Source organism: Acinonyx jubatus, chromosome A1 (genome assembly GCF_027475565.1).
Source record: "Acinonyx jubatus isolate Ajub_Pintada_27869175 chromosome A1, VMU_Ajub_asm_v1.0, whole genome shotgun sequence".
In the NCBI taxonomy this organism is placed as follows: Eukaryota; Metazoa; Chordata; class Mammalia; order Carnivora; family Felidae; genus Acinonyx; species Acinonyx jubatus.
Window position 1 is genome coordinate 223,685,110 of NC_069380.1, and position 25,645 is coordinate 223,710,754.

The window sequence follows — 25,645 nt, forward strand, 5'->3', positions numbered from 1 at the left end:
CCAAGCAATATGTTAACATTTTATACAAAACATGTCATTGTCATAGAGGCCTAAGATACTCTTATTAAAAGCACTTCCATGTTAAAGTTGAAGACCCCAAAGGTTAGAGAGTTAGTAATTGATCAAAGACTGCACGCTCTTGACCCTGAGCCAATAATACCCAACAAAGGGTTTCTTTGAGTATTACTCCACGCTGTAGAGGAATGTCAAGAAGAGGAGACATATAAATTACGTTTGATATAGTTCACGTCCTAGAAAAGGTGGGGGAAGGCAGGAAGAGAAAAAAGCAGTATACAAGGACTAATTTAGTGCTGGGTACACAGTAGACTTCAATATTCTTTATTTTTTTTTTAATTTTTTTCAATGTTTATTTATTTTTGAGAGAGAGAGACAGAGCGTGAGTAGGGGAGGAACGGAGAAGGAGACACAGAATCCAAAGCAGGCTCCAGGCTCCGAGCTGTCAGCACAGAGCCCGACGTGGGGCTCGAACCCACGAACCATGAGATCGTGATCTGGGCCGAAGTCGGACACTTAACTGACTGAGCCACCCAGGCGCCCCGAGACTTCAATATTCTATGACTAAATTCAATGTGTTAGTAATTACAGAAAATTGGGCTAGAGGAGATAAAGCCTTGAACATAACTTTTAAAAACTGAAATGAAAATTACATTTTAATTGAATCTCCTATGATAAATGGATAAAACAGCCAAACACACCCTCTGAGAAGAGATAAAACTCAGTGTGTTAGTAAGAAAAAAAGAGAATTCACTGACCCACAGCAATTCATTGCATGAGTTGCTGTTACGGTCTGTCACCAACAGATAATAACACCAACTCCACAAAGTACATTCTAACACTTTATAATCCTACCAGGTTCCGGTTAAGACAGAGATGGTCAGCAACAACAAGTAGTAGAGAAATCTCACATACACACACACACACACACACACACACACACACACACACAGATGCACAAAGACAGTTCCCATTTTGATTCTAAAAAAGAAAAAGGAAAGCAAAAGATAATTCTACTAACGTGGAAAGAATGTCTTGGGTTTCTCCAGAAGAGGTTTATTGGTTCATTACAGAAACGAGCCCTGCCGCCTCCCATGAAGGAAGCATCATTTACGCACACGAATGGCCCATAAAATCCATTCTTCCGTTGAAGTATATTTCATTGCCTTAGTCAAGCCTTTTGCTTGGAGTAGCAGGAGGGTCAATATTTCCAATCCCCAACTCTGCCCCAACTCTAATCTCCACTGAAAGCATTCAGGGAGTCACAGCTCTGGGGTGCCACCTGCGAATCTAAACCACGCCACCCCACACACGCTCAGGTTACGCGGTCGGTGCAAGAACAAAATGAGGTGTATAAAATGTCCTAGTCTAGTTTACTGGAGTTTTATGACTATATTTGCTTAAATGACAACAAATAAAACCTGAGAGCCATGCAATATCGAAATTAAATCCACATACCATCTCTCCTAACACTCACATTAACTATGACAAATAAACCGTCCCCTTAAATAGCAAATCCCTCCAGTGGGCACGAGCTGATGTGGTAGAAACTGCTGACTGTTCCCTCAAATCCATTCTCTTTCTCCAGTAATAGTTTAAGCTGAACACATCCCACCAAGCTATGGGACACCTTCCCTCGATTCACTTGCAGAGTGGGGGTGGATGAATGGCTCCATTTGGAGCATAGGATGTGAACAAAAGTGACGTCATCAATGTCTGGGTCATGTGCAACCTGTAAGAAGGCCACTCGCCCTAGCATTCTGTCTGTTCTCCTTCTAAACTGGAACACGTATGCACCAAAGACGCCGCAGGTAGGCTGAGCCAAAAAGATGGAAGGAATCGCATCCAGGTATAATTTACTGAGAAGAGCCCCGTGTGCAATCTGGACTGCCCACCTCCCGGATATTATTACAGGCAAGGGTTTTAAAATCCTTTCATTTACTGTATTTTTGTCATCCCTTTTTTTTTTTAATGTTTCTTTATTTTTGAGAGAAAGAGAACGAGAACGAGCAGGGGAGAGACAGAAAGAGAGGAAGACAGAGGATCCAAAGTGGATTCTGCATTGGCAGCACAGAGCCCAATGCGGAGCTTGAACTCATGAACCATGAGATCCTGAGCAGAGCCGAAGTCAGACGCTTAACCGACGGAGCCACCCAGACACCCCTGTCCTCTCTTGTTAAAGCAGCTTAGTTTTCCCCTAATAAACTCTGTGAAACCTACTAGTTAGTGCCATTTACCCCAGCTTAAGTCCTCTGTAACAGGATTTTCTCAATGCTGGAAATGCTCCATATCTTCGCTGCCCAACATAGTAGTCACATGTGGAGACTGAGTCCTTGAAGTGTGGCTACGATGCCTGGATAACTGAGTTTTTAATTTTATTTAATTGTAGTTAATTGAACTTTTAAAAGCTACATGTGGCTAGTTGCTAGTTACTCCCCGATTGGACAATACAGTGTCTGGAACATCTAAAACAGTGAATGTGCAGTCAGAAAGAACCATTATCATCATAGAAAGACCAGCTTTTTAAAGCTTAGAGATTTTGCTAGAACATTACAGAATAACAGAAGGTTTCAAACCACAGTTTTCTCGAAGTAGCAACAGACTTTGGGCTGACACTAAAGGAGGAAGTGCTTAGGGTTGTACCTCCATTTCATTTTTTTAAACGTTTATTTATTTTGAGGAAGAGAGGGGGCAGTGGAGAGAGGATCACAAGCAGGCTCTGTGCTCACAGCACAGAGCCCAATACGGGGGGCTCGAACCCACAAACCGTGAGATCGTGACTTGAGCGGATGTCAAACGCTCAACCGACTGGGCCCCCCAGGTGCCCCAGGCTGCACCTTCAGTTCAAAGCTGACATGAGCTCCCATTTCAGTATGAAGGACACCTGGCATTCTTTTACACTATCATCAATGTGCTTACCCTCCATAAAACTGAACGCAGCAGATTATTTTTGTTGAAGAGATAAATGCAAACAGTTAGGATCAATCAGCCTAACCAGTAAGTTACTTGCTTTTATTCCATAACTCAGAGACCTGGGACAGTAAGAGTTAATTTAGGGATATTCAGAATAACTTCTCATCGATTTGGGTACTCATTTTGTAAAGCTCTACTCTGGAGAGGTCAAGGTTGCATTTTTATTGTAAAACACTGCAAAACTCCAGGAAAATACTTGTGCTGTGAAGGAGACAAAATGCCATTTGAAACATCCATCTGAAACATGTAACTGAGGCTCTAAATACAATTATGAGAAACAAATAAACCAAACCGGGCAGACTGCCCAGCGACAAGAGTCAAATATGAACTTTGGAGAGACAGAGACATAGAACGAAGAGAGAGTGGTAAGTTGGGGGGAAGGGAAGGGAGGATAAGGGCAAGAGAGAGGGGAACGTGTGAGGGAGGGAGCCCCCAGGGAGGGAGGACAGGTCATCTAGAGCAGTACAAATAATAAAATACTAATGAAGGAACAAATCAAACAGAAAAGTCTGGCCCAAAGCCTTAAATGTACTCACAAAAGCCCTCATTTAGGCGCTCCTATGGGGACTCACATAGACACCTATAAAATGTACATGGTTTTGGCCCCTAAGTGGGTTGATGAGAATCTTAACAAATGGAAGCCCCGGGGCTCCATTTTGGATGAACTTTACCAGCAATAAAAACAGCATTTTCTGATTACGATTAAAAGTTTCAGATGAATTTGAATATCTGCTCAGTAGAAAGACATGTATCATTGTTTAAAGATTTAACCAACACGGGGCACCTGGATGGCTCAGTCAGTTGACTGCTCTTAATTATGGCTCAGGTCAGGATCCCGGGGTCATGGGATGGAGCCCCACGTCGGGGCTGAACATGGAGCCTGCTTGAGATTCTCAATCTCTCTCCCTCTGCCCCTCTTCCCCGCTCACATGCTCACTGACTCTTGCTCTCGCTAAAATTAAAAAAAAAAAAAAGGTTTAACCGACCCAAATATGAAGCAATAACAAATAGAAACATGCAGTTTCATTACCCCTCAGCCTGTAAGCATGGGTGGAAAGAGCAGCCTCATTCTTTCAGGGAAATCTGGGCGTTTCGTTAGCCTCCTTTCTGCAATAAGATAGGAGCATCACCCTTCGTTGACTTTTAGGACTTGGAGCCACAAAACTTAAGTGTCACAACAGCTTTAAGTCGAACGACGTCATCCCAAGAGGGGCAGGCTGCGTGTGCTCAGAGTAAACAGCTAAAATTTTCATTTCCCAAAGTGCACGTGTCTGAAACCGTACTGTATACAAAAACATACCCCAGATGGACAATGAAGAATAACCGGCGAGGGGCTGGATGAGGAGACCCAGCTTCTAGTTGAAGCTCTACCTTAAGTCTGGCTTACTAATAATAATAACAGCACCCAATTTCATTGATTCCAAGCCCCGCCCTCTCACTGTCCATTTCACCTCCATCTGACAATCCACAGGACCTTCAAATCATTGTGGCAGATCACACCATGATTCTGTGAACCCTGCCAGTCATGCATTTTGAGATCCAGAAAGCAGTGGCGAAGAAGCAAAGCGGATGAACGTTTGGGAAGGTGGCGGGGGGGGGGAGGGGGAGAGAAGAGAGGGAAGAAAACCACGAGAGACTCTTCAGGATGGAGAACCAACCGAGAGGTTGATGGAGGGAGGTGGGGTGGGGGGTGGTCTAGACGATGATGGGTACTGAGGGGGGCACACGTTGTGAGCAGCACTGTTGGATGTAAGTGAGGAGTCACCAAATTCGACGCCCGACACCACTACTGCCCCGTGCGTTAACCAACCAGAATCTAGATGAAGAACAAATAAAAACTCACAATGAGGGAAAAAATAGAGGAAGAAGTGGCCTCACGGTATCTCAGATTTGACGAAATGCAGATCATTGTAGACCAATAGCGGCATTTGCTGCGTCAGACGCCACGGCTTTATACCTACTCATTGAATCCAGTCCCTGACAACCCTTAGAGGGAAAAACCGCTGCTAACTCCAAATTCCAGATGTGCAAACTGAGGCAGACAGGTTACGTAATTTGCACAAGATCACGCAACCGGTAACTGGCAGAGCCAGTTTGAAACGCAGGGAGTCCAACTTTTAGCCACCGTGCTGGCTATTGTACCTCATAGGGGACATTGCCAAAGGCTTTTCCAGCATTCGGTGCCTCAACTTCCTGTTGGTCCCCGAAGGGGAGAGCACTGAACTAAGTCATCCCTCGAGTCCCATCCAGCTTTAAAACACAGGGTTCTCTGGGGCGCCTGGGTGGCTCCTTCGGTTAAGCGTCCAACGTCGGCGCAGGTCATGATCTCACAGCTCGCGAGTTCGAGCCCGGCGTCGGGCTCTGTGCTGACAGCTCGGAGCCTGGAGCCTGCTTCGGATTCGGTGTCTCCCTCTCTCTCTACCCCTCTCTGGCTCTCACTCTGTCTCCATCTCTCTCAAAGTAAATAAACACTTTAAAAAAGCTAAAAAAAACTAAAAAACACACAGGGTTCTCTGACATAAATGAAAGCAGATCACAGCCGTAGGACGGACACCATACTATTAAAGGAACAAATGATACTGTAATTTTAATTGTATTTCTTAAATTCCTTACAAGATACCGTTATTTCTTTCCATGCATAGGGAAAAAAACTTACAGGACAAAACTGGGGCGTTTTTGTTCTTGCTTAAAGAACAGTGATTTCAGACAAAGCGGATATTACCCACTAGGAATCATTACTTCTGTACCACCTTCTAATTCACCTACCTTTTTCAATTTCCGTGGTGTGGGACATTGGGGGACAAACTGAAATCACAGCAAATCTAGACCTTCCTAGGAAGTAGAGAAATAAGGTGTTTGCGAGGTTTGAAGACAGACCTCCTATTAATAGGGAACGACACTCCGATTTGTAGATGCTCGTGCCATTTCATACAATAATGGCAGAATTTGGTGCATCGCATAGAATTTGGTCTATGTCCCAAATAGGAACAATAAAGTACACGTATACATACACATACACGCACACACACACATACTCACACAATTTGCATTATGTGAATAGTATTCTACATTGAATCAAGCAAGGACTCTTGAAACAATGGGATTTTCCCCACCAAGTTTAGAACCTTTAAAAAGTCCATTATTGGGGCGCCTGGGTGGCTCAGTCAGTTAAGCATCCAACTCTTGGTTTCGGCTCAGGTCATGATCTCATAGTTCGTGAGTTCAAGCCCCATGTTGGGCTCCATACTGACAGCATGGAGCCTGCCTGGGATTCTCTCTCTCCCTCTCTCTCTGCCCCTCCTCTGCTCTGTCTCTCAAAATAAATAAACTTAAAAAAAATTTTTTTAAAGTCCATTATTGTATGAAATGGCACGAACATCTACAAATCGGAGTGTTCTTCCCTATTAATACGAGGTCTGTCTTCAAACCTCGCAAACACCTTCTTTCTCTACTTCCCAGGAAGGTCTAGATTTGTCATCATGAAAAGAGAGCTCAGACTCTTTTCCAGATCCCTGATGCAATTATAACTCAAAAACGAAAACTTAACCAAAAAATAAACCGCATTCTAACTGCCCTCCATCAAGTGCGATCTGAAGGGATTGTCCAAAAGAGGGAGAAATAGAGCATAACCTCCACCGCTCCTGTGACTTCTTTCAGCTATAGACAGGAATTTCCTGTTTCAAAGATGAATTCCAAAAACAACTTTTTTTTTTACAATTTTCTAAGTTTCTGGCAGAATTTACTCAAAGTCGATCCACTAGTTTCCTGGGCCAAATCAGGAGAATTTAGAAAGTGTGAAAGTAGCATTTGAGGTAGATACTGACTTGGCTACCTTATAAATAAGGCTCTGATGGGGTGCCGGGGTGGCTCAGCCGGTTAAGCATCGAACTTCAGCTCAGGTCACGATCTCACGGTTCATGAGTTCAAGCCCCAACTTGGGCTTGCTGCTGTCGGTGCAGTCTGCTTCGGATCCTCTGTCCCCTCGCTCTCTGCCCCTCCCCTGATCTCTCTCTCTCTCTCTCTCTCTCTCTCTCCCTCTCTCTCATTCTCAAAAATAAAGAAGCATTTCTTAAAAACTGGAAAAATCAATCAATCAATAAATAAGGCTCTGATGAGGCCACCTGTCTCGCAAGTGGCAGTGTCCATCCAGATTCTAACTCAGGTTGTCTGGCTCCAAAGCTGTTGGACCAGCACCTTGCTTTTCTGGCTCTCCCACTAGACCCTGAGTCAGTTTGCAGAGGACACGTGAATGTTTTATTCATCACTGTATGTCATGGGCAAGCCAAGATAGGTATTGACACATGGAAGGAAATCAATAAATATCTGCTAGCTAAATGAATTAATAAAGGAAGGAACAACTTGGGTGGACAAACACTCAAGTGGATCAGTCCCTGAAAACTTGTCCGATGGGTGGGAATGACCAAGGAGAAAGGAAAGGCCAGACTAACTGTCCTGGCCTGGAGACAGTTACTCACTGGTAAGTCACTTCAATCAGAAAGTTACGGTAGGTGAATGATTGTGGCCTGCAACCACCCAAGCCTGAAGGCAGAGTCTTTCTAGAGTGTCCCATTGCACTCATCTCCTTAGCCAACTAGTCACCAAGTCCTGTTCATTCTACCTTCTTTTTTTTTTTTTAATTTTTTTAATGTTTATTTATTTTTGAGACAGGGAGAGACAGCATGAATGGGGGAGGGTCAGAGAGAGAGGGAGACACAGAATGTGAAACAGGCTCCAGGCTCTGAGCTGTCAGCACAGAGCCCGACGCGGGGCTCGAACTCACGGACCGCGAGATCGTGACCTGAGCTGAAGTCGGATGCTTAACTGACTGAGCCACCCAGGCGCCCCCTACCTTCTTTTCATCCCTGAAACCCACACCAGCCTCTTCAATCATCATACCACTGCCTTAATTCAGATATTTATCTGCTCACATTTATCTTTTCTTCCTATCTCCCACCACACACTACATTAGGATCTTGATGCGGCTCAGTGAAAAGCACCACTTTTTCCCACCCAGGTTCAAAACCAATTGAGGAAATAATTTTTAAAAGGAGTGGCAGGGGCACCTGGGTGCCCCAGTTGGTTGACAGTCCAACTCTTGATTTTGACTCAGGTCATGATCCCAAGGTCCTGGGATCAAGCCCCTTGTCAGACTCCATGCTCAGCTTAAGGTTCTCTCTCTTTCCCTCTCTCCTGCTTTCTCTCTCTCGCTCTCTCTAAAATTCAAAAAAAAAAAAATTTTTTAAGGAGTGGCAGATAGAAAAATGACACCTTTGTTTCTGAAAACTCTAGTTCAGACGTTGTGGTTGTAGGTCTACAGCTAAGTGGCTAGCAATGAACCCAAGGGCTGGCAGGCATGAGACCAAAGCTAGTCAGTCTACTCATGGAATTCTATTCAAAGAAGAGCTTCTGCCAGAGAAGGTGCTCCCCAAGGGCATTTCCCTCTCAAGAGGAAAACAGAAAGGAGCCCAGATGTTGACTGCATTTCTCCCAAACTTACCAACAGGTAAATTCTCCAGGCCTGGAGTTATATCAATGACACTCTGTCCACATGGAAGTAAACACAAGGAGCGGAGAAGAGTCATCCACAGGCTTCTCCAGTGATCTCTGTAAATCTGTCCACGGCGGACGTCACTGAACCTTTGCCACTGTCTCCCTCCTGCCGTCCGCCTTCGTCATCTTTCACGGGGACGCAAACCTGCCTACCTTTCCAGGTGTGATGTTCCACTTGGATCACTCTCTTCTCCCCTGTAGCTCACCCAACGGTTCCTGCCTCTTTGCCTGACCTTCCGTGGTTCCGCTTACCTCCTCCTTCTCAGCCATACCGGGCAAGCCCTTATTCAACTTTTTAGACTCAATTCGAGGTCATCTCAGATAAGAAGTCCCTATGAACATCCCCAGCTAAGGGTCATCACAGCCAGGCTTGTGCCCTCCACCACGTGCTTTAGTGGCCCCCTACATGGCTCCTCTTGTACTGTGTTATATCCCACTCACTAGACTGGAGACCCTAGGGTGAAGATCAGCTTCTCACGTTTTTGAATCTCCCAACGCCTAGCACAGATTCTGGCACGGGGATATCTACAAGTATTTATGAATTCGAGAGATGAGGGCAGCTGAATTCAAAGTAGGACATAAAACTTCCATAGAAATAAAACACCGCTGGCGGGGAGGCACCTGTGTGGCTCAGGAGGTTAAGCGTTTGACTCTTAACTTCAGCTCAAGTCATGATCTTACAGTTCGTGCGTGCGAGCCCCACGTCAGGCTCTGTACTGATGGTGCGGAGCCTGTGTGGGATTTTCTCTGTCCCTCTTTCTCTCTACCCCTCCCCTGCTCACTCGCTCTCTCGCTCTCTCGCTCTCTCACACAAAAATAAATAAATAAACTTAGAAAAAAAAAATTCCATAGTGGTTCAGCGGGAAGAAAGAGGAACGCCAGTCAGGAATGCCTGACGTGTTTCCTCAAAGCAAGGGCTGTTAAGCATCATAAACAAAGATGTATCTGGGGTACTTTGGTGGCCCAGTCGTTAAGTGTCGGGTTTAGGCTCATGGTTCGTGGGTTCGAGGCCTGCGTCAGGCTCTGGGCTGACAGCTCAGAGCCTGGGGCCTGCTTCGGATTCTGTGTCTCTCTCCCCTTCTCTCTCTGCCCCTCCCCAGCTCATGCTCTGTCTCTCTTAAAAATAAGTAATAAACGTTAAAAAAAATTTTTTTAAAAAAACAAAGGTGTACCTGAGGGAAATCAAAGAAAATGTCATTGATAGGTAAGCACAGGAGAAGAAAGGTCCAAGACAAAAAGGACCAGTGTGACAAAAGACACAAATCTCGGAAAATAAAAGATACGCTTGGGGCACTCTGAGGTTTCCGGTTCGGCTGGGGTACAAAGTGCATACAGAAGAGCAGCCTGAGAGAAAGCTGGGAAAGCAATCTGCCTACAGCATACATAGGGCCTTGAGTACCAAATAAAATAAATTTTGACTTAATTTACAGACAATGGGAGTCAAAGAACATTTTCCAGAAGCGGAGCTGCTTAATTATGCCAAGGAAATTATATAAAACTTGAATCCTTGTAGTAGCAATAATAACAAACTAATAATTTGCTTTTCAATTACTTCCAAATTTCTCAGGATCATAGTGACGCTGCGCTTAATAATAGTTTGATAATCTCCATGGAACATTATTTGAGCATAATAAAATGACTAATAAACTATTTAGGATGATCCTGAGACTCCATATTAATTTGTAGTCATTTTTCATTTTGCTTACGACTATTTCAACCCACCGCTGCATGTTTCATCTGTTTAATGAACGTGTACTTGCCACCGGTCTATCATGTAATAAGCCTTGCCAATTTCCCAATTCTCTTAATAGCCAGTTAACACGAAATGCTGATTTCAGGCAAAAACAACTATGACCATCTGTTTCTACTTCCTTTTTCTTCTTCACTGTTCTACTACCAACTGTGGTGAGCTGCAGCGATCACTCTTCAAAGAACAGTGGACAATCGGCAAAATCAGACCACGTAGGAATTATTGAGACGTCAGATTTCAGTGCCAGAGCTGAACAAATGGATCAGACAGATGAAGGGTCTCTAGATCCATCTGCAGTCAATTCCGAGTTATAGCAGCAGAACGACTCTGAACAAATTCCAATATGGCTCTTCAAAATCAGCCCCAACAGCAGCAGACAGGTATTACGAGCTCATTTTTGCTCTTTTGCCAAGTAGCTACGCGCTATTGGTCAAGTCACTTTAGGGTAGGAGGCTTGCTTTCCTAATCTATACAGTGACAGGATGAGACTATGTCCCCAAGCAGAAAACCAGTCCATGTCTCTTACCTCTCAGCTGAAGACTCCCTTTAAGGACAGCCAGGATTCCCAGGAAGAAGATAATTTTCCCAGCAGTGCCAGCCTGCCCTTGACCACCAAGAGTAGCACCTTATTCTAACTTCTCTGTTGTCTTATGTTTCCCCGGTAAACAGTTTCTGTGCAGATTTTAGGTGCAGTTTATTGGGAATTAGGCTTGGGATCACACTTACAAGAGGCAAGGGAGAAGGCAGACTGGACAGGGACAGAAGGACTCCGCAACACAAGGCTCAGCCAATTCCATGGGGAACGTGGACCCAAGAGGGCCCTTCTGAATTGTCCCAAATGGTATTCCGCCTCAACTAGTCATGTGATGGGGGCCGCTCCTGGCCTTGGGTGACAATAATTTCTGGAGAGGCACTGGGCTGTGAGTTATCAGTACCAAGACCCTGTGCAGCTGAGGGTCTGAGAGGGTTGGTCCTGCAGAGGCCGCAGGGTAGAGAGGTGGAGCGGACATGACATTCACCTTGAATCTTAAGTAAGAGGAAAAGGGTGTGAAGCATGGTGACGAACAAAGACATAGATTAAAAAGAAACTAAGAGAATCCATGTTAGTATCCTAAAGCCTTGCTATCTGCATGGCCTTGGCAAAGTTGTGTCATTTCTTTGTGCCTCAATCTCTTTGTAAGGTGATCTATGGTCACTTTCACTACTAAAATTTCCATGACTGTATTCCATATTTCATTCTTGGTCAACATCCAAAGGTTTTCTGTTAACTACCTTAAGACTTACAAATATGGCTAAGGAAAGAAGAACCCACCCATATCAAAAATCTCCAGTAGCATCTGAAATTCATCTTCAATGACGGTGAAGAGATAATCAGTAGTAGCAGCAAATTCAAATCTGCACACCATGGTGGACACACAGCAATCCCAAGATGAAATCAGATTTGCAGGCAACAGCCTGGAGATTTCGACATTAGACTGACTACAATTACTCAGTTAGCTGTATCTTTATTACCCATGTTCCCCCTTGTGAGGCAATTTTCCTTACTGGAGGTAAAGCAACCCCAAGCAAAGCATTTAAAACTGATCCTTTTCCTGTTTTTATTAGCCCGTATCAAAGAAATGACTATTTGAAGCACAACCAAGAGGAGGGAATTGGCTTTTTATTGCTTAGTTCACGTTCTTATGGCTTTAGGAGTAAAGAAAGACTCCCCAAGGAGACGCTGTGTCTCAAAACAAGCTCACAGTATAATCAACAGGAGAGGTCTTTCAAGAGAGCTGGAAAATAGAGAAAATTATTAAAATATAATTAAATAAGCAGAGGGGATACAAAATGAAATGTCAAGAGTAAGATGTTCAGGACAGAAATGTCAGGTCTTGAAATTTACTTTCATACGAGTATATGCAATGCACATTGTCCAAATGGGGTGACGTAAATCCTTCCAACCAATGGAGTAGCCATTGATCTTGAAAAAATTTTTTTAAAAAGACAAAAATGAGCATGTCAATGTTGCCTATGATTCTGAATGTACATTCTGCCACTTCAAAGCAAATGTCAACCAGGCTCAGTGTCATGCAATGTAAAATTCCCACCAATGAGATATTACATCCATTCATGTGAGCAGAACACACATTCGGGTAAACAAACGAAACCATACAGCTTCAAGTGGATTTCAGGTCATAGAACTATTTCAAGCCCTTGTTCATGCAGTACGGTACCTCTATCCTAAGTTCCATCTCAAAAAGCTCCTGTGTTGGGCTATTTGTTTTTTCTTTTGCCCAATTCCTACGGTATCCTTTTGTTTGAAGCTATTCCTCTACCATACCGTATTATTAGAGAAACAAATGCCATTTTAATTTTAGTTGTATTTCTTAAATTCCTTATAGGATATGTATTTCTCTCCACCCACGGGGGAAAAATAGGTGTGAAGAATAATAGATTTCACTTAATTTATAGAAAAGGGTTATTTAAGTATGGTTTCAAGTACACGAACACATCCATATACCACACACACAGCTCAATAATGTTTTTTTTTTTCCTCAATCACTTCTGATTTTAGTAATGTGGGAAGCCAGAGGCATAAGATCTAGAAACCATTCCAATCATGCCAGACACGCATAATAACTTTTATATTTTGCATAAGAATAAAGATAAAAATGGAGACCCAAGGCACTTAGCATGAAGTAGAGCAATATACAAATTTAAAAGGATTTAGAACCCTATGAACGTTTAATCCAGAGAACACAGGGCCAAAGGAATCGTTTATTAATTTAAAGATCACATTTTATAAATGTGTTCTAGGTTAATGATTTGCTTAAATTGTCACATAAAACCAACTTCCAAGTCCGTTTAGGCAAATATGACCCAACAATATACTTTTCAATAAAATATACACAGCAGTGTCCCACTCAATACTAATCACGAAAACAGTTGAAATACTGTAAGGCAGTGAAGTCAAAGTCTTCAACAATTGCCTTCAGCAATCCTAAAAAACAGACATTTCATTGTTCCTTAAATACACAAGTTACACTATTTCATCCATAAGAAGATGGCACTGCCTGATAAAAAATGAGGGTCCAAGTTAGAATATCCTCGGAAGAAGACACGTGTCCAGAAAAATATGTTTTTAGAGTTAAAATGTCTGAGTCCCAGAAACACTCATGAAACTACTACAGCGTTTTCATGAGCCTTTCTTAGATCCAACAAAGACCATGGCCACAGATTCATGTTCATTTCATCATTTAACAACAAAAACGTGTATTTCAGGCCTACTCTATGAGCAGGGTTGCAGTCACATCTGGGGGAACACATGTAGGATGAATAATGAATGAATACAAAGGACCAAGAAATAGAAAAACAAATGAGACTAAGCTAGAAGACAGTGCCTGCAGAGTAAAGCAATTAAAGACTAAATGAACAACGCAAATTTCTATCACAATGATAGAACCTCAGTGACTTCATACCAACTCATCCTAAAAGACCTGCCCCAGGCCCTCACCACTTCCAAAGGCCTCTGGGAAAGGTGGTCATTCAACAGCAAAGGACACAGAAGATGGAAGAGAACCAGGATTCCTGTCACGCTCAGAGTCCCCAGTTTTAGAGGTGATTCTCTGATCTCCCAGGCAGTGACATAACTTTCTCTAAAGCATCCGGAGCAGACGTTGTCAGGGAGGGAAACACCCCTCCAAGCCCCACCTGAGTTTTGCCAACTAGCAAGAGCATTCCAAACAATAATGTCATCTTGCTATGAACATGTTTTGTTTTTTATGTTTATTATTTTTGAGAGGGAGAGCACGCGCACGCATGAGAGCAAGAGCTGGGGAGGGGCAGGGAGAAGGGGACAGAGGATCCAAAGCGGGCTCCGCAGGGACAGCAGAGAGCCCCATGCAGGGCCTGAACTCACAAACCATGAGATCATGACCTGAGCCGAAACTGGATGCTTAACTGACTGAACTACCAAGCCCCGCTCCCTTGTCACCAATATTTCCAACAATTTACTCTGCATTCTCATTCTGATCATCTTATCACCATGAGGCTGCTCCCGCACACCCATGGCTGAGTATGACCACTCGGAAGGCAGACTTCTCTGCGTCTAGCAGAGCTGAAAAGCGATTAAAGGATGGATGCTTGCAGATCCCCATTTCTATCCTGGGGTGAGAGCAATTTAAAATACCGTCAAAGGCACCCAGGGGCTCGGCTGGTTACGCATCTGACTTTGGCTCAGGTCATGATCTCAAGGTTCCTGAGTTTGAGACCGGCACGGGGTGATCTCAGGCCCCGCTTCAGGCGAGCTCTGCTTCTCTCTCTCTCCCTCTCTCAACCCCTCACTCACTTGCACCCTCTCTCTCTAAAAGTAAATAAATAAACAGATAGATAGATTAATAAATAAATAAAATACTGCCAAGAATTCCTGGTGATAACCCTCTAGCATGATTATATTCTTGTTTTCCTGTAGCACTTAAGGGGGAGTGATAGTATCGTGGAAAGTGTAGTATATTTAGAATCAAAATGACCTCACCTGATCTTCAGCGTAAAATCAAGGCAAGTCACTTACTCTGTCGAGGCCTCAGTTTCCTCACCTATAAACTGGGGATAATGACGGACGCCCCTTCCACGGTCCCTGTGACGATGAATAAGATTAATGTCTGAAATGCTTTATAGTTTCCAAAGCCATTTCAGAGACATACTTATGGAGAAGTCTCCCAGGAGCTGGCAAAGGAGAAGGCCAAATTCCCCAGTACATATTGGAATAATTCTCCGTATTAACAGCTGTTTCAAATCCACGGTTCTGCAACCAGAGGGAAATAGAAGGTAGAACCCATCGACTATTGAGGGAGGAAAGAAAATGTGTGCACCTTTCTCAGTCCTCCGCTAGCTTTTGTTTGGGAGCAGGTCCCCAGGCTACCCAGAACAAAGGCCAGCGACAAGTACATAATGCTGTGGAGAATCCAGAGGATGGCATTTCAGGCAGACGGTACAGAATATGCTAATTATTTCACGTGCTGATGCCATTATAGACGCTCGTTAGCCCACCAGTTTGTCGGCAGATTGTTGCCTAATGAGCAGGTAATCTATCCCTGGGAGACCCAGGTCAAATGAGTTGAGAGTTTCCTTCAAAACACATCCTTCAGGGCGCCTGGGTGGCTCCGTCCGTCAAGCGTCTGACTTTGGCTCAGGTCATGATTCCACAGTTCGTGGGTTCGAGCCCCGTGTCGGGCTCTGTGCTGACAGCTCAGAGCCTGGAGCCTGCTCCAGGCTGACTCTTGATTTTGGCTCAGGTCAGTGGCCCCAGGATTGTGGGATCGAGCACCCACCTCAGGCTCTGTGCTGGGCATGGAACCTGCTTAATATTCTCTCTCTCCCTCACACTCTGTCTCTCTCTCTGCCCCTCCCCTGCTTGTGCCCTCTCTCAAAAAAATTAAATTAGAAGAAAAAAAAGTTTTTCATTTTGGATCTCCTAATCCATAAAACTGTCACCATTTTTTTTTTTTGTTTAAGGGCTACTTCTCAGCCACTGCAATTCTTTGAAATACACAAACAAAACAAAGATTGGGAAAAGTTTTGGCTGCACACCTACGATGACAGGCAGGAGGGGGTCATGGGCACAGCGGAAAGGGCCACAGACTCCAGCGCCACCAGGGACTGCCGTTGTCACAGGCTGCTCAGCAGCTGTGCGCCCTGGGCAGGGACGAGCCTCTCGGCTTCCCTGTTGGCACCTGTAAAATGGAGTCATCAGTGCCCCCTGCGGCTACCATGAACTACAAGAAAAGCGTGTGTAGAGTGCACAGAGGGGGAAGGCGGCACCTAGTAAGTGCTCAATAAATGTGAATTACTGTTACTAAACTGACAGCAAATAGAATAAACTTGGAAACACTAGTATTTATTAATAATCATTTTGATCTGTGAGCTCAGATTTTTTTTATTATTTCTGAGAGAGAGAGAGGGAGAGAGAGAGAGTGTGTGTGAGTGGGGAAGGGGCAGAGGGGACAGAATCCGAAGCAGGCTCCAGGCTCTGAGCTGTCAGCCCACAGCCCAACAAGGGGCTTGAACCCACGAACCACGAGATCATGACCTGAGCCGAAGCCGGGCACTCAAACCACTAAGCCACCAGGCTGAGATGTTTTTAAGAAAGCAAGAGTTGAGCACAACATTGATCCTATTCTTTACATTAGGAGACAACCATTGCCCTAATTCCCATTCTCTCTGAATTTGTTCTTTTCCCCCCTCCTTGAACTTGCGTTCCTTCTTCCAGGGCACGCGAGGTCTCCTACCTGCTGCTCCTTCTGGGCTCTGACCTACGTCTGACAGTTAGAACCCGTCAGGCCTGGCCTTTGACTTGGACTTAACCAAGATGCTACCATGATCTGACCCGAGTACTTCACGGGGCCAGCGGGTTGTACTACATGACTAAGTAGCCTTTTCCTGACTTCTCCACCTTGCCAAGAAGTGGGTTACTTGCAGCCAGAAGGTCAATCCACAAGTACACGAATAATTCCTGAAATTTTTCTCTACAAATTTTGATGCACTTTCCACGGCTGCATCTGCTTGAAAAATGCTGCTAAGGAATTTACCACAGAAAGGGTAGCAAACAAAAAATGTTTTAATAACATTTCTACACATTGCTCAAGGCTTCTAACGTTACAATTATGAGTTCATGCAGTGTTAACAACTGTTTTTCATTTTGTTACTGGTTTCAAATTTAAATAGGAATTGATAGAATGAGCACATCTAATGCAGGACCTAATAGAGATTTACGGCTCCAGAAACAGTCTACACTTCTTCAACCATGGAATGGGGAAAATGTTGACCATGTGTTTATACTTCATTACCGAGGAAAATTCAGAGATGGTTAATGATTATTCATGTCAGACGTTTTAAAGTTGTCCATCTTTGGGGTATTAACTAGCACATTTTTTTAAATGTTTATTTATTTTTGAAGGAGGGAGAGACAGAGCAGGAACCGGGAAGGGGCAGAGAGAGAGGGAGACACAGAATCCAAATCAGGCTCCAGGCTCTGAGCTGTCAGGACGGAGCCCAACATGGGGCTCAAACCCACGAATTGCGAGATCATGACCTGAGCCAAAGTCGGACACTCAACTGACTGAGCCACCCAGGCACCCCATCGGCTAGCATATTTTAAGGGCATCTGCCCAAAGGCTGCCATTCTCCTTTGTGGCAGTGTGCATGTTTGAGAGGGACCCTGACTAGGGACCCTCGTGAGATGGTCCTGTCCTTTTCTGAAACATTTCAAGGTCCTCACTTACAGAATCTGCAGGAATCACTTTCCATGAAATAAACCACATGAGGATTTGAGGGAACAACTAGGGAAAGTCTCTTAACAAACATTTAGCTTCTCCCGAGGGTCTAAGCTACAGTCAATCCAACTCACCTGTTTGTTGCTGTTGTTTCAGAAACATCCTTTAGATACTTCGGGAAGCGCAGGTACTACCCAGAGCTGTCCTCATTTAGAGAGTAACTCTATCCCTATTCACACTTTCCCCTGACCACTTACCTCCACACTTAGCACACGTGGGGAAGCAGGGTCCTCCTGTGAATCAGGACTTCTCATCTTGCTCTAAAAGCATCTGCATCCCTGCCTAGCTTCTCAGAGACTGAACGTTTTTAGAGCAAGTCTATTCTCCCTGCAGATTTAATGCCGTGAGTAGGTGGAAGAAGGGTTCGAAATTTCTGTAACTAGAACCAAAAGAACGAAAACAAAAAAGAGCTACATTCTGGCAAAGGTCAGCTGATCTGGCCTCCATTACTACACAGAAGATCTGTTGCTACGTCTCACTCATCGTACACATCGTGCGGAACAAAATATCAGAGCTTCTTAGGAAGATGCTGTCTTTGTGTGATCCCAGGCAATCTGCAGCTTCTGATCGAATTTCACTAACCAGTAATGCCAATTAAAAGTCTTATGTACAAGGTAAACCATGTATTCAAGACACTCAACATGAGCACAGTTAAAGGTCTTGCTTCAAGTTCAGCAGATCAACATGTTTCAGGGTTAATAATAAAGGTGAAAAGTAACACCATAGGTAGAGTCGGTGTCCGTTACTACACTGAAAATACGGACAAGTCACTTATCAAACCCAATTTTTGGTGCTGGAGCTTATGTTCACAGAAGGCAGGAAAATCAATAAAATCAGTAGATTTTTCGAATTAACACCTAAATATATCTAGCTAGACATAAACACAAACATGTAACAGGTGGAGACGAAGAGAGAGAAAGAGAATAACCCAGGGAAAGTGGGGAAATATTTTTTAACACCTAAAATGATAGAGCTGTATTCGGGAGAGGGGAAGTGAAGCAGTAAAATGAGTTAGAATCAAACAATAACCCTTTATCAAACATAACTTCACATGACCAAATATTTGCAAGGGAACTGGGCATAGGGTCCTATAACATACCCCTTGGTCAATGCAGAAATCTCTAGCACATCATCCTTTACTGTAATCACCTCCTTCCCATGTCTGATGACTCACTCACTCACTGGGAAGCCTATCTCAGAGGTGGTCAGCTCCAATCATGCGGTCTTACTCAGACTCAGCCAAATCTACCCTCTAGTAACTCAAATAGAATTGGTCGTTGCTAGGCATCTTGCGATTTAATTTTTTCAGCACGACAGTTCTTCAAATACTATTTTTTTAATGAATTAAGTTTCTTTTTTGTAACATTTATTTATTTTTGAGAGAGAGAGACAGAGAGAGAGACAGAGCATGAGTGGGGGAGGGGCAGAGAAAGAGGGAGACAGAATTCAAAGCAGGCTCCAGCCACCGCACCCCACCCCCTATCAGCACACAGCCTGATGCAGGCCTCGAACTCACTGACCTCAAGATCTTGACCTGAGCTCAAGTCGGAAGCCCAACCCATGGAGCCACCCAGGCGCCCCTGTAATGAGTTAAGTTTCTAAACTTCATTTATTCCCTTCTTCATTATTCAGAGAATTGACTCACTCTTGATTTTATTCAAGATTATGTCATATATTTTAATACATCCTTAACACCATCTTAAAATCCGTATCTAGACTGCCCCACCAGTTACACAGCCAAGGAATCTGCACAGCTTCCAGAGGGACACCAGTAGATAAAAGCTGAAGGCAAAAGTTATTAGTTACTCAAAACCAATCCAGAATTCGTTTTCTCTCAAAGGGCAGAGGGAGTCAAGACAAAGCTTTTGTGAGTTGACTCTCAGGGGAAAACAAACGCTCCCTCTCTTTTCCTTCTCATTTTAAACATAAAAGATTCCCCAAATCTCTGAAAATCTCTTCTCACCCTCAGATCCAAGATGGTCCCATGAGCTACACTAATGCTTTGATTTAAACCGAACAGTAGAATCAGTACAGTTTCTCTTGATTGTCATCAGAATGAAATTATTTACTGGAGGCAAAACATGAAGACCTATCTCTATCTAAGAACTTTGGAGATCTTTAGGGTTATCTTCACATATCCAGTGAAGTCAGGCAATATCCCCTGGTCCTAGGCTTCCCCGACCCAAAAGCAGTCACAACACAGCTAATGTAATATAATTAGATAAAAAGATATTTGCAAAGATTCTAGGCCAAAAAAAAAAAAAAAAATGCCCAGTGACCAAAACTGACTCGGTTCCACTGTAGCTATTATGGAGAGCTAATGATGTTACACTTGCATAAAATGATGACTTACGCTCCCCAGAATAGAACGTATTCACCTTGGTATAACACAGTGGTTCCAAGTTATAGTCAATGTGCTACCTGGATGGATCCTCAAGGATCAGTCTTTCACTTCCTTTAAGTCCTGGTCCAAATGTCAACTTTTCAAAAAGGCCAACAGTGACTGACTAAAATTGCAACAGTCTCGTCCTCCCAGTCTCCAAATAATCTGATGACTGTTTTTATTCAGAGACATTAGCCCCTTAGGATGCATCACAAGGGTGACTGAATTACTGGGTGTGTATGCACACGTTAATTGTTCCACTTCCCCTCCCTCCCAACATACATGCGTGCACGTACACGCGCACAAACACATACACACACACACACACACACACTCACGAAGAAAAGATTGACAAGTACAGGATCTTACTCCATTTACTGATGTATCCCAACTATCCAGAAGAGTTCCTGGCACATAGTAAGAAATAAGAAGTCAACATACATTAGTTGAACGAACGAATAAGTGACTCTGGGCTTAGACAGACTTGGCTGGGAGTCCCAGTGCCACCTACACCAGCTGTAGGACCTGGGGGGAAAGGTCATGTTCTCTACAGTTGTGTTTCCCCATTGGTAAAATGAGGACCTTAGGAGTGCCTGCCTTTAGGACTGTCATGAGGGTTATGTGAGTCAGTGTACGTCAATGGCTTAGAAGAATGCTTGGACACAGGAAACTTTCAATAAACATTAGCTGCCATTATTATCATTATTCCAAGATCTGTTTCCCGAGGTGGTGATGGATTAGTGATGATTTATGTGTTCAGGCAGCTGACTATCCTGATATCCGACAGCACAGGTCTGAGACGGTGAAAGGGCACCCAAGGCACTTGATAAGAGCAGCAGAAAAACCAAGAGTCAAACCCCATCACGGTGTCCTCATCAGCTCCAATTCAACAACACCCAGGATTTTGCAAAGGAGCTGTTAACTGCGTATTAAAGTTGAAACTACTGAGTAAGTGAGGGTGAGGCTCAGACACCTTAAAAGGAAGGGAAAGCAGCCAGTCCCTTCCTACTAGAACAGGGAGATTTGTTTCTTTGACTTAACTGGAGTCAAAGCTAATGGTCACAAGCTTCACTCCAACTCATTCTCCAGATTTCTACACACAGGCTGAAATTGACACCTTATGAAAGAAGATAAAGGAGGGAAAAAAACAGCCTTCCCTGAAAGAATTTATCAGAACATCCTAATCATTTAGACATTCACGTATGTTTCTAGAAATCTAAAGATCAGGATTGGTATGGTAACTTTTTCCTGGAGCAAAATCCAAGTTGGCAGTGGAGGGGAGAAGGAGATGGGGTTACAAATTAAACCATTAACCTGAATAGTCACTGAGTATTTAGCAAAACAAAACACTTCGGAAACACCCATTATTTACACAGATTTTGAATTTAGGAAGAAAAGCAGGGAGTCCAGGACTGATTTATTAGGAGAGGTGAGGGGTGGGGGGAACAAGTGAAGAAGACAGAGGTGAAGGAAAAGAGGGTGACAAGGGGGGAGGGGCACTTATGGATTTCATGGCAATAACTAACAGTCTTAACTTCCCTATTATGATATTCCCTTTATATTATATTTACTATATTCCCTATTATAACACACCTTCCAAGGTTAATCTCCATTAAGTGGTCCATTAAGGCATTAGGAGAGCAAAATAAAATGAATGACCATGTACTCAAGAATTAGATCTTGACAAGTAATGCCAATAAGGAATTTCTCTCCTCACTCGAAAGAAAGAAAGAAAGAAAGAAAGGAAGGAAGAAAGAAAGAAGAGAAAAGAAAAGAGAAAACCATAATTTCAGGAGAACTGAGCAAGGTCACAGAAGCTAAATTGAAGCAGGACTCAAATGTACAGACTCCCAAATTAATGCTCTGCCCTACACAAGAACTTCCCCAAGTTTTAACAAGTACGTGATAAATGATTCAATTCTAGGAGGAGCCCAAGATTCTGCACTGTTCACAAGCTCCAGGGTGATGCTTATGCCACACGCATCCTTGAATTACACAGAACTGGAAATGTCTGCCCTGTTGCACCTGCTACGGTAAGCCTCGGGAAGCATTTTTGTTGTTTTAATGTACAGAGTGCTTTTCAGTAGCAGGAGAAATAAGATTACATAAGAAATCCTGAAGTTTTAAACATTCCAATAATTGAACACTCACTGTAAAAGGAAGGTGGCTTGCATTTACATTGGTGGTGTCAACCCTAAAATATACTTAAAGTGCAGATTTTTTTTTATTTTTTTTTCAACGTTTATTTATTTTGGGGACAGAGAGAGACAGAGCATGAACGGGGGAGGAGCAGAGAGAGAGGGAGACACAGAATCGGAAGCAGGCTCCAGGCTCTGAGCCATCAGCCCAGAGCCCGACGCGGGGCTTGAATTCACGGACCGCGAGATCGTGACCTGAGTTGAAGTCGGATGCTTAACCGACTGAGCCACCCAGGCGCCCCTAAAGTGCAGATTTTTAAAGTATACTCAAACACCTATGTTTCAGAGTGGAGCGGTCTCTCACTGCATTCTATGGATATGCATCCACTAATAATTTCCCCCTTTCATTTCAAGTTAGGTATGGTTTGAAATAAATCTCTGAAATAAATCTTACTCCAAAGTATACCTAACTTGTACTAAACCTACTGAAACTGTCTTAAGTCTCAGTCTCCTTAATGGAGATACTGTGTTGAAGGGTTGAGTCCATTCTCTCTGAAATTTGACATCTTAGATTAAAAAACAAGGTGACACTGACACGTTGAATTCCAACAGGCTTACCTGCATGTATGTTACCACCCGTTGACACACTGTAACAAAGCTGACCAATACCAATTACAGTTGACCTTTGTACAACCGGGGTTTGAACTGTGTGGAGTCACTTACATGTAAATTTTTTTTATAAACACGGTACGGAATTGCAAATCTATGTTCTCTTCCTCAAGACTTTCTTAAAAACATTTTCTTTGCTCTAGCTCTAAGAATGCAGTATGTAACACATATAACATACAAAATATGTATGCATGAATATAAATCAACTGTCTGCTATCAGTAAAGCTTCTGGTCAACAGTAGGCTCTTGTGGTTAAGTTTGGGATGCGTCAAAAGTTATACTCAGATTTTAGACTCCAGGGGAAGTTGGTGCCCCTAAGCCACACATTGTTCAATGGTCTACTGTACATATGTTATAACCCTATGTACGAGAGGTCTAATGTCACTGGGGGAAAGATGTTTTATTTAAGTTCACGTTACTTCTCTTTCTCTTATTTTTTCCTTACCGATCACAGAGGAATCTCCCAGCATTTGAACAGTCTATGAAAACTAAGCACAATGTGTCCCTCCAGCCAAAACTCAGTTACCGCCCGAAGCTTCCTATTGGTTCCCCTGAATCAGCTGAGCCCAAGAGGCTTTCCCTATAAAAAGTTCCACAGTGTATCTAAATCTGATCCCAGTAAAATTTCACTTCAGCCGAAGTGAAAATGCAGAGGTAGCATTTACGGATAACAGCTGGAGATCATTAGTTTTCTGTCTCTCCTTTTCTCTCCCAAGGGTTGAAAACTCCACTGTTCAGACAGGAAGTCGTCATACACCACACACTGCACCATACGAGAACGCTGGGATAGAAGAACAAGTTGCAGAGAATCAGGGGTGTTGGAGTGGTTTCATTCAACAACACAGAGCCCTGATTCCACTTAACTCTTGGGGCGTCCTCCCCACCGCCCAACAGTGTTCAAGGATCACAATGTATGCACATCCAGAATTGACAAGCACACATTTTACGCCCTGAAAGCTTTTTAATACCCAGAGTAAGAAGGCTTAATCTTTCATTATTCCACAAATTTTTAAAACATTAAGAAGTTCTGGGCAGTGGCCAAGATTCTCCAATAATCTTTGTTGGCATATTTTCACATGGGCTATTTAAAAAGACAACTGCTAAACTTTTTTTGTTTTTAATTAAATTATCACAAAAAAAAAAACCTCTCCCACAAAACTGCCCAGAATAAGGAGACTATATATATGCAATTCAAAACATTGTGATCTGGAAAAGAATGATTTAAACAAAAGGCTCTTGTGGGTATGGTTTTTTTAGGGCGGGTAAATTTGCTGTAATTGCGCAAAGCGGCTGAGAAGGAACACAGACACACACGGGGATAGACATCCACGTTCTGTGACCACACCTCAAAGTTCTGAACAGGATGATAGAAGTTTCCCTAACACCACATGCTGAATAGCCACTCTGCATTCCTACTAGTCTGCAGGCGCTGGACCCGGTTTGTAACAGCCTGCCCTGGGGAGGGGGTGGGGGGGAGGGGGGGAGGGGGGAAGGGGTAGGGGGGGAGGGGGGGAAGGGGTGGGGGGGGCGGGTATAAAAGCGATCCTGTCTCTTCCACTCCCCTCCAGCCAAGTTCGCGAAAGACAAACCTTCCCAACTTTTGAACCGCGGGAAATGCCTATGCAGGATGCAGATCGGGGGCAAGCTGTTAATCAACTCGGTTACAATACTACGGTTTTATGCAAAGAGGAGGAGGAGCGAGGGAGAAGCCAACCCACACATCCATCATCCTTTTAGGGGTAGGTGGAGTTTAAAGTTTCCCCAACTTCCAACTTCCCACTTGACAGGCAATATTTCTGTGCAATTTCCAGCCCCACGTAACAGATGGTCCTTCGCCCGTCCTGAGCCCCGAGAGAGACCAGACAAAGCCCCCGGCCACTCCTCGCCTCGCGAGGCCCATAGGTGGTGTTTCACGAAACCGTCAGCTCAGGGGCCTTGAGCTGAGAATGGAAACTTAACTTCTTCTTCCAGAAGTTGTTCCTGCTTACAGGAGAGTCCCGGGGCCTGGAACACAAAGGCCTGGGAAAGTTTTCTCAGCGTTATTTTTCAAAACCGTCTTCCGCCATCTGCCAAACCATCGCCCTAAACCCCAGATGCTTAGGGAAGGAAAGTTGAGGCACATGTGCTCAGAAATGCGGCAGAAATGCAACTCGAGCCCTCCCAAAGACAACCTGGGAAGTTGCTTAAAGAGCCCCCCACGGTGGGAACGCATCCTCGGGGCCCCCGAACGCTCAGCGCCAAAGGGAAAGGTGACGGCTCCGACAGGGTGCCGAGCAGGGGTGCGCCACGGTAGCGTGCGAGAACCTTCCTCCCCAGACGGGAGGGCGAGGGGGAGAGAGAGGAGGGGGGCGCGATCCGGGAGGCTGAGGACGGGCGGCCCACTCACCCTCACTGCCGTACTGTTTGCCATTGTTCGCGCCCATCCTGCCGCCGTCATGCCCGCCGTCTCCCCGGACACTCCATAGCTGGGGCGCACCGCCTGCGCGCTCCGCCAGAGGAAAGCCCGCCCGACGGGACCGTTAGCTGCGCATACCCCACGCTCCGGGGCCAGGCTCCGGCCGGGGGCGGCCCCTTGCACTCCGGTGGGAGGGGGCGCTGCGTCCCCGCCTGGCACCCCCGATGGCTCCGGGTGGGGCCGGGGGCAGCCGCCGCTCTTAGAATCCGCGTTCCGGGCCAGCGGGCGCAGCGCCGCGGAGAGCCCGCGCCCCGGGGCCGCCCAGAGGCTCGCCGCGCCGCCGCCGCCGGGTCCCCATCCGCCCGCCCCGATCCCTCTGCGGTGGGCGCTGAGCCGCGCGGGCGGCCGGGGCTCCCCGGCTCGGCCGCCTCCTCCCGGCGCCCCTGCACGCCCGCGGCT

General features: G+C 44.6%; 1 protein-coding gene across 1 annotated transcript in view; it reads right to left on the reverse strand.

Annotated features, from left to right (window-relative positions):
• Positions 1-25,361, reverse strand: part of FBXL7 (F-box and leucine rich repeat protein 7) — a 391,544-nt gene extending 366,183 nt beyond the window's left edge. Inside the window, exon 1 of the mRNA XM_027074459.2 lies at positions 25,178-25,361. Coding sequence (XP_026930260.1) covers positions 25,178-25,214 — 37 coding nt within the window. The 5' untranslated portion in view covers positions 25,215-25,361. The remainder of the gene's footprint in view (positions 1-25,177) is intronic.
• Positions 25,362-25,645: the final 284 nt, after the last annotated feature.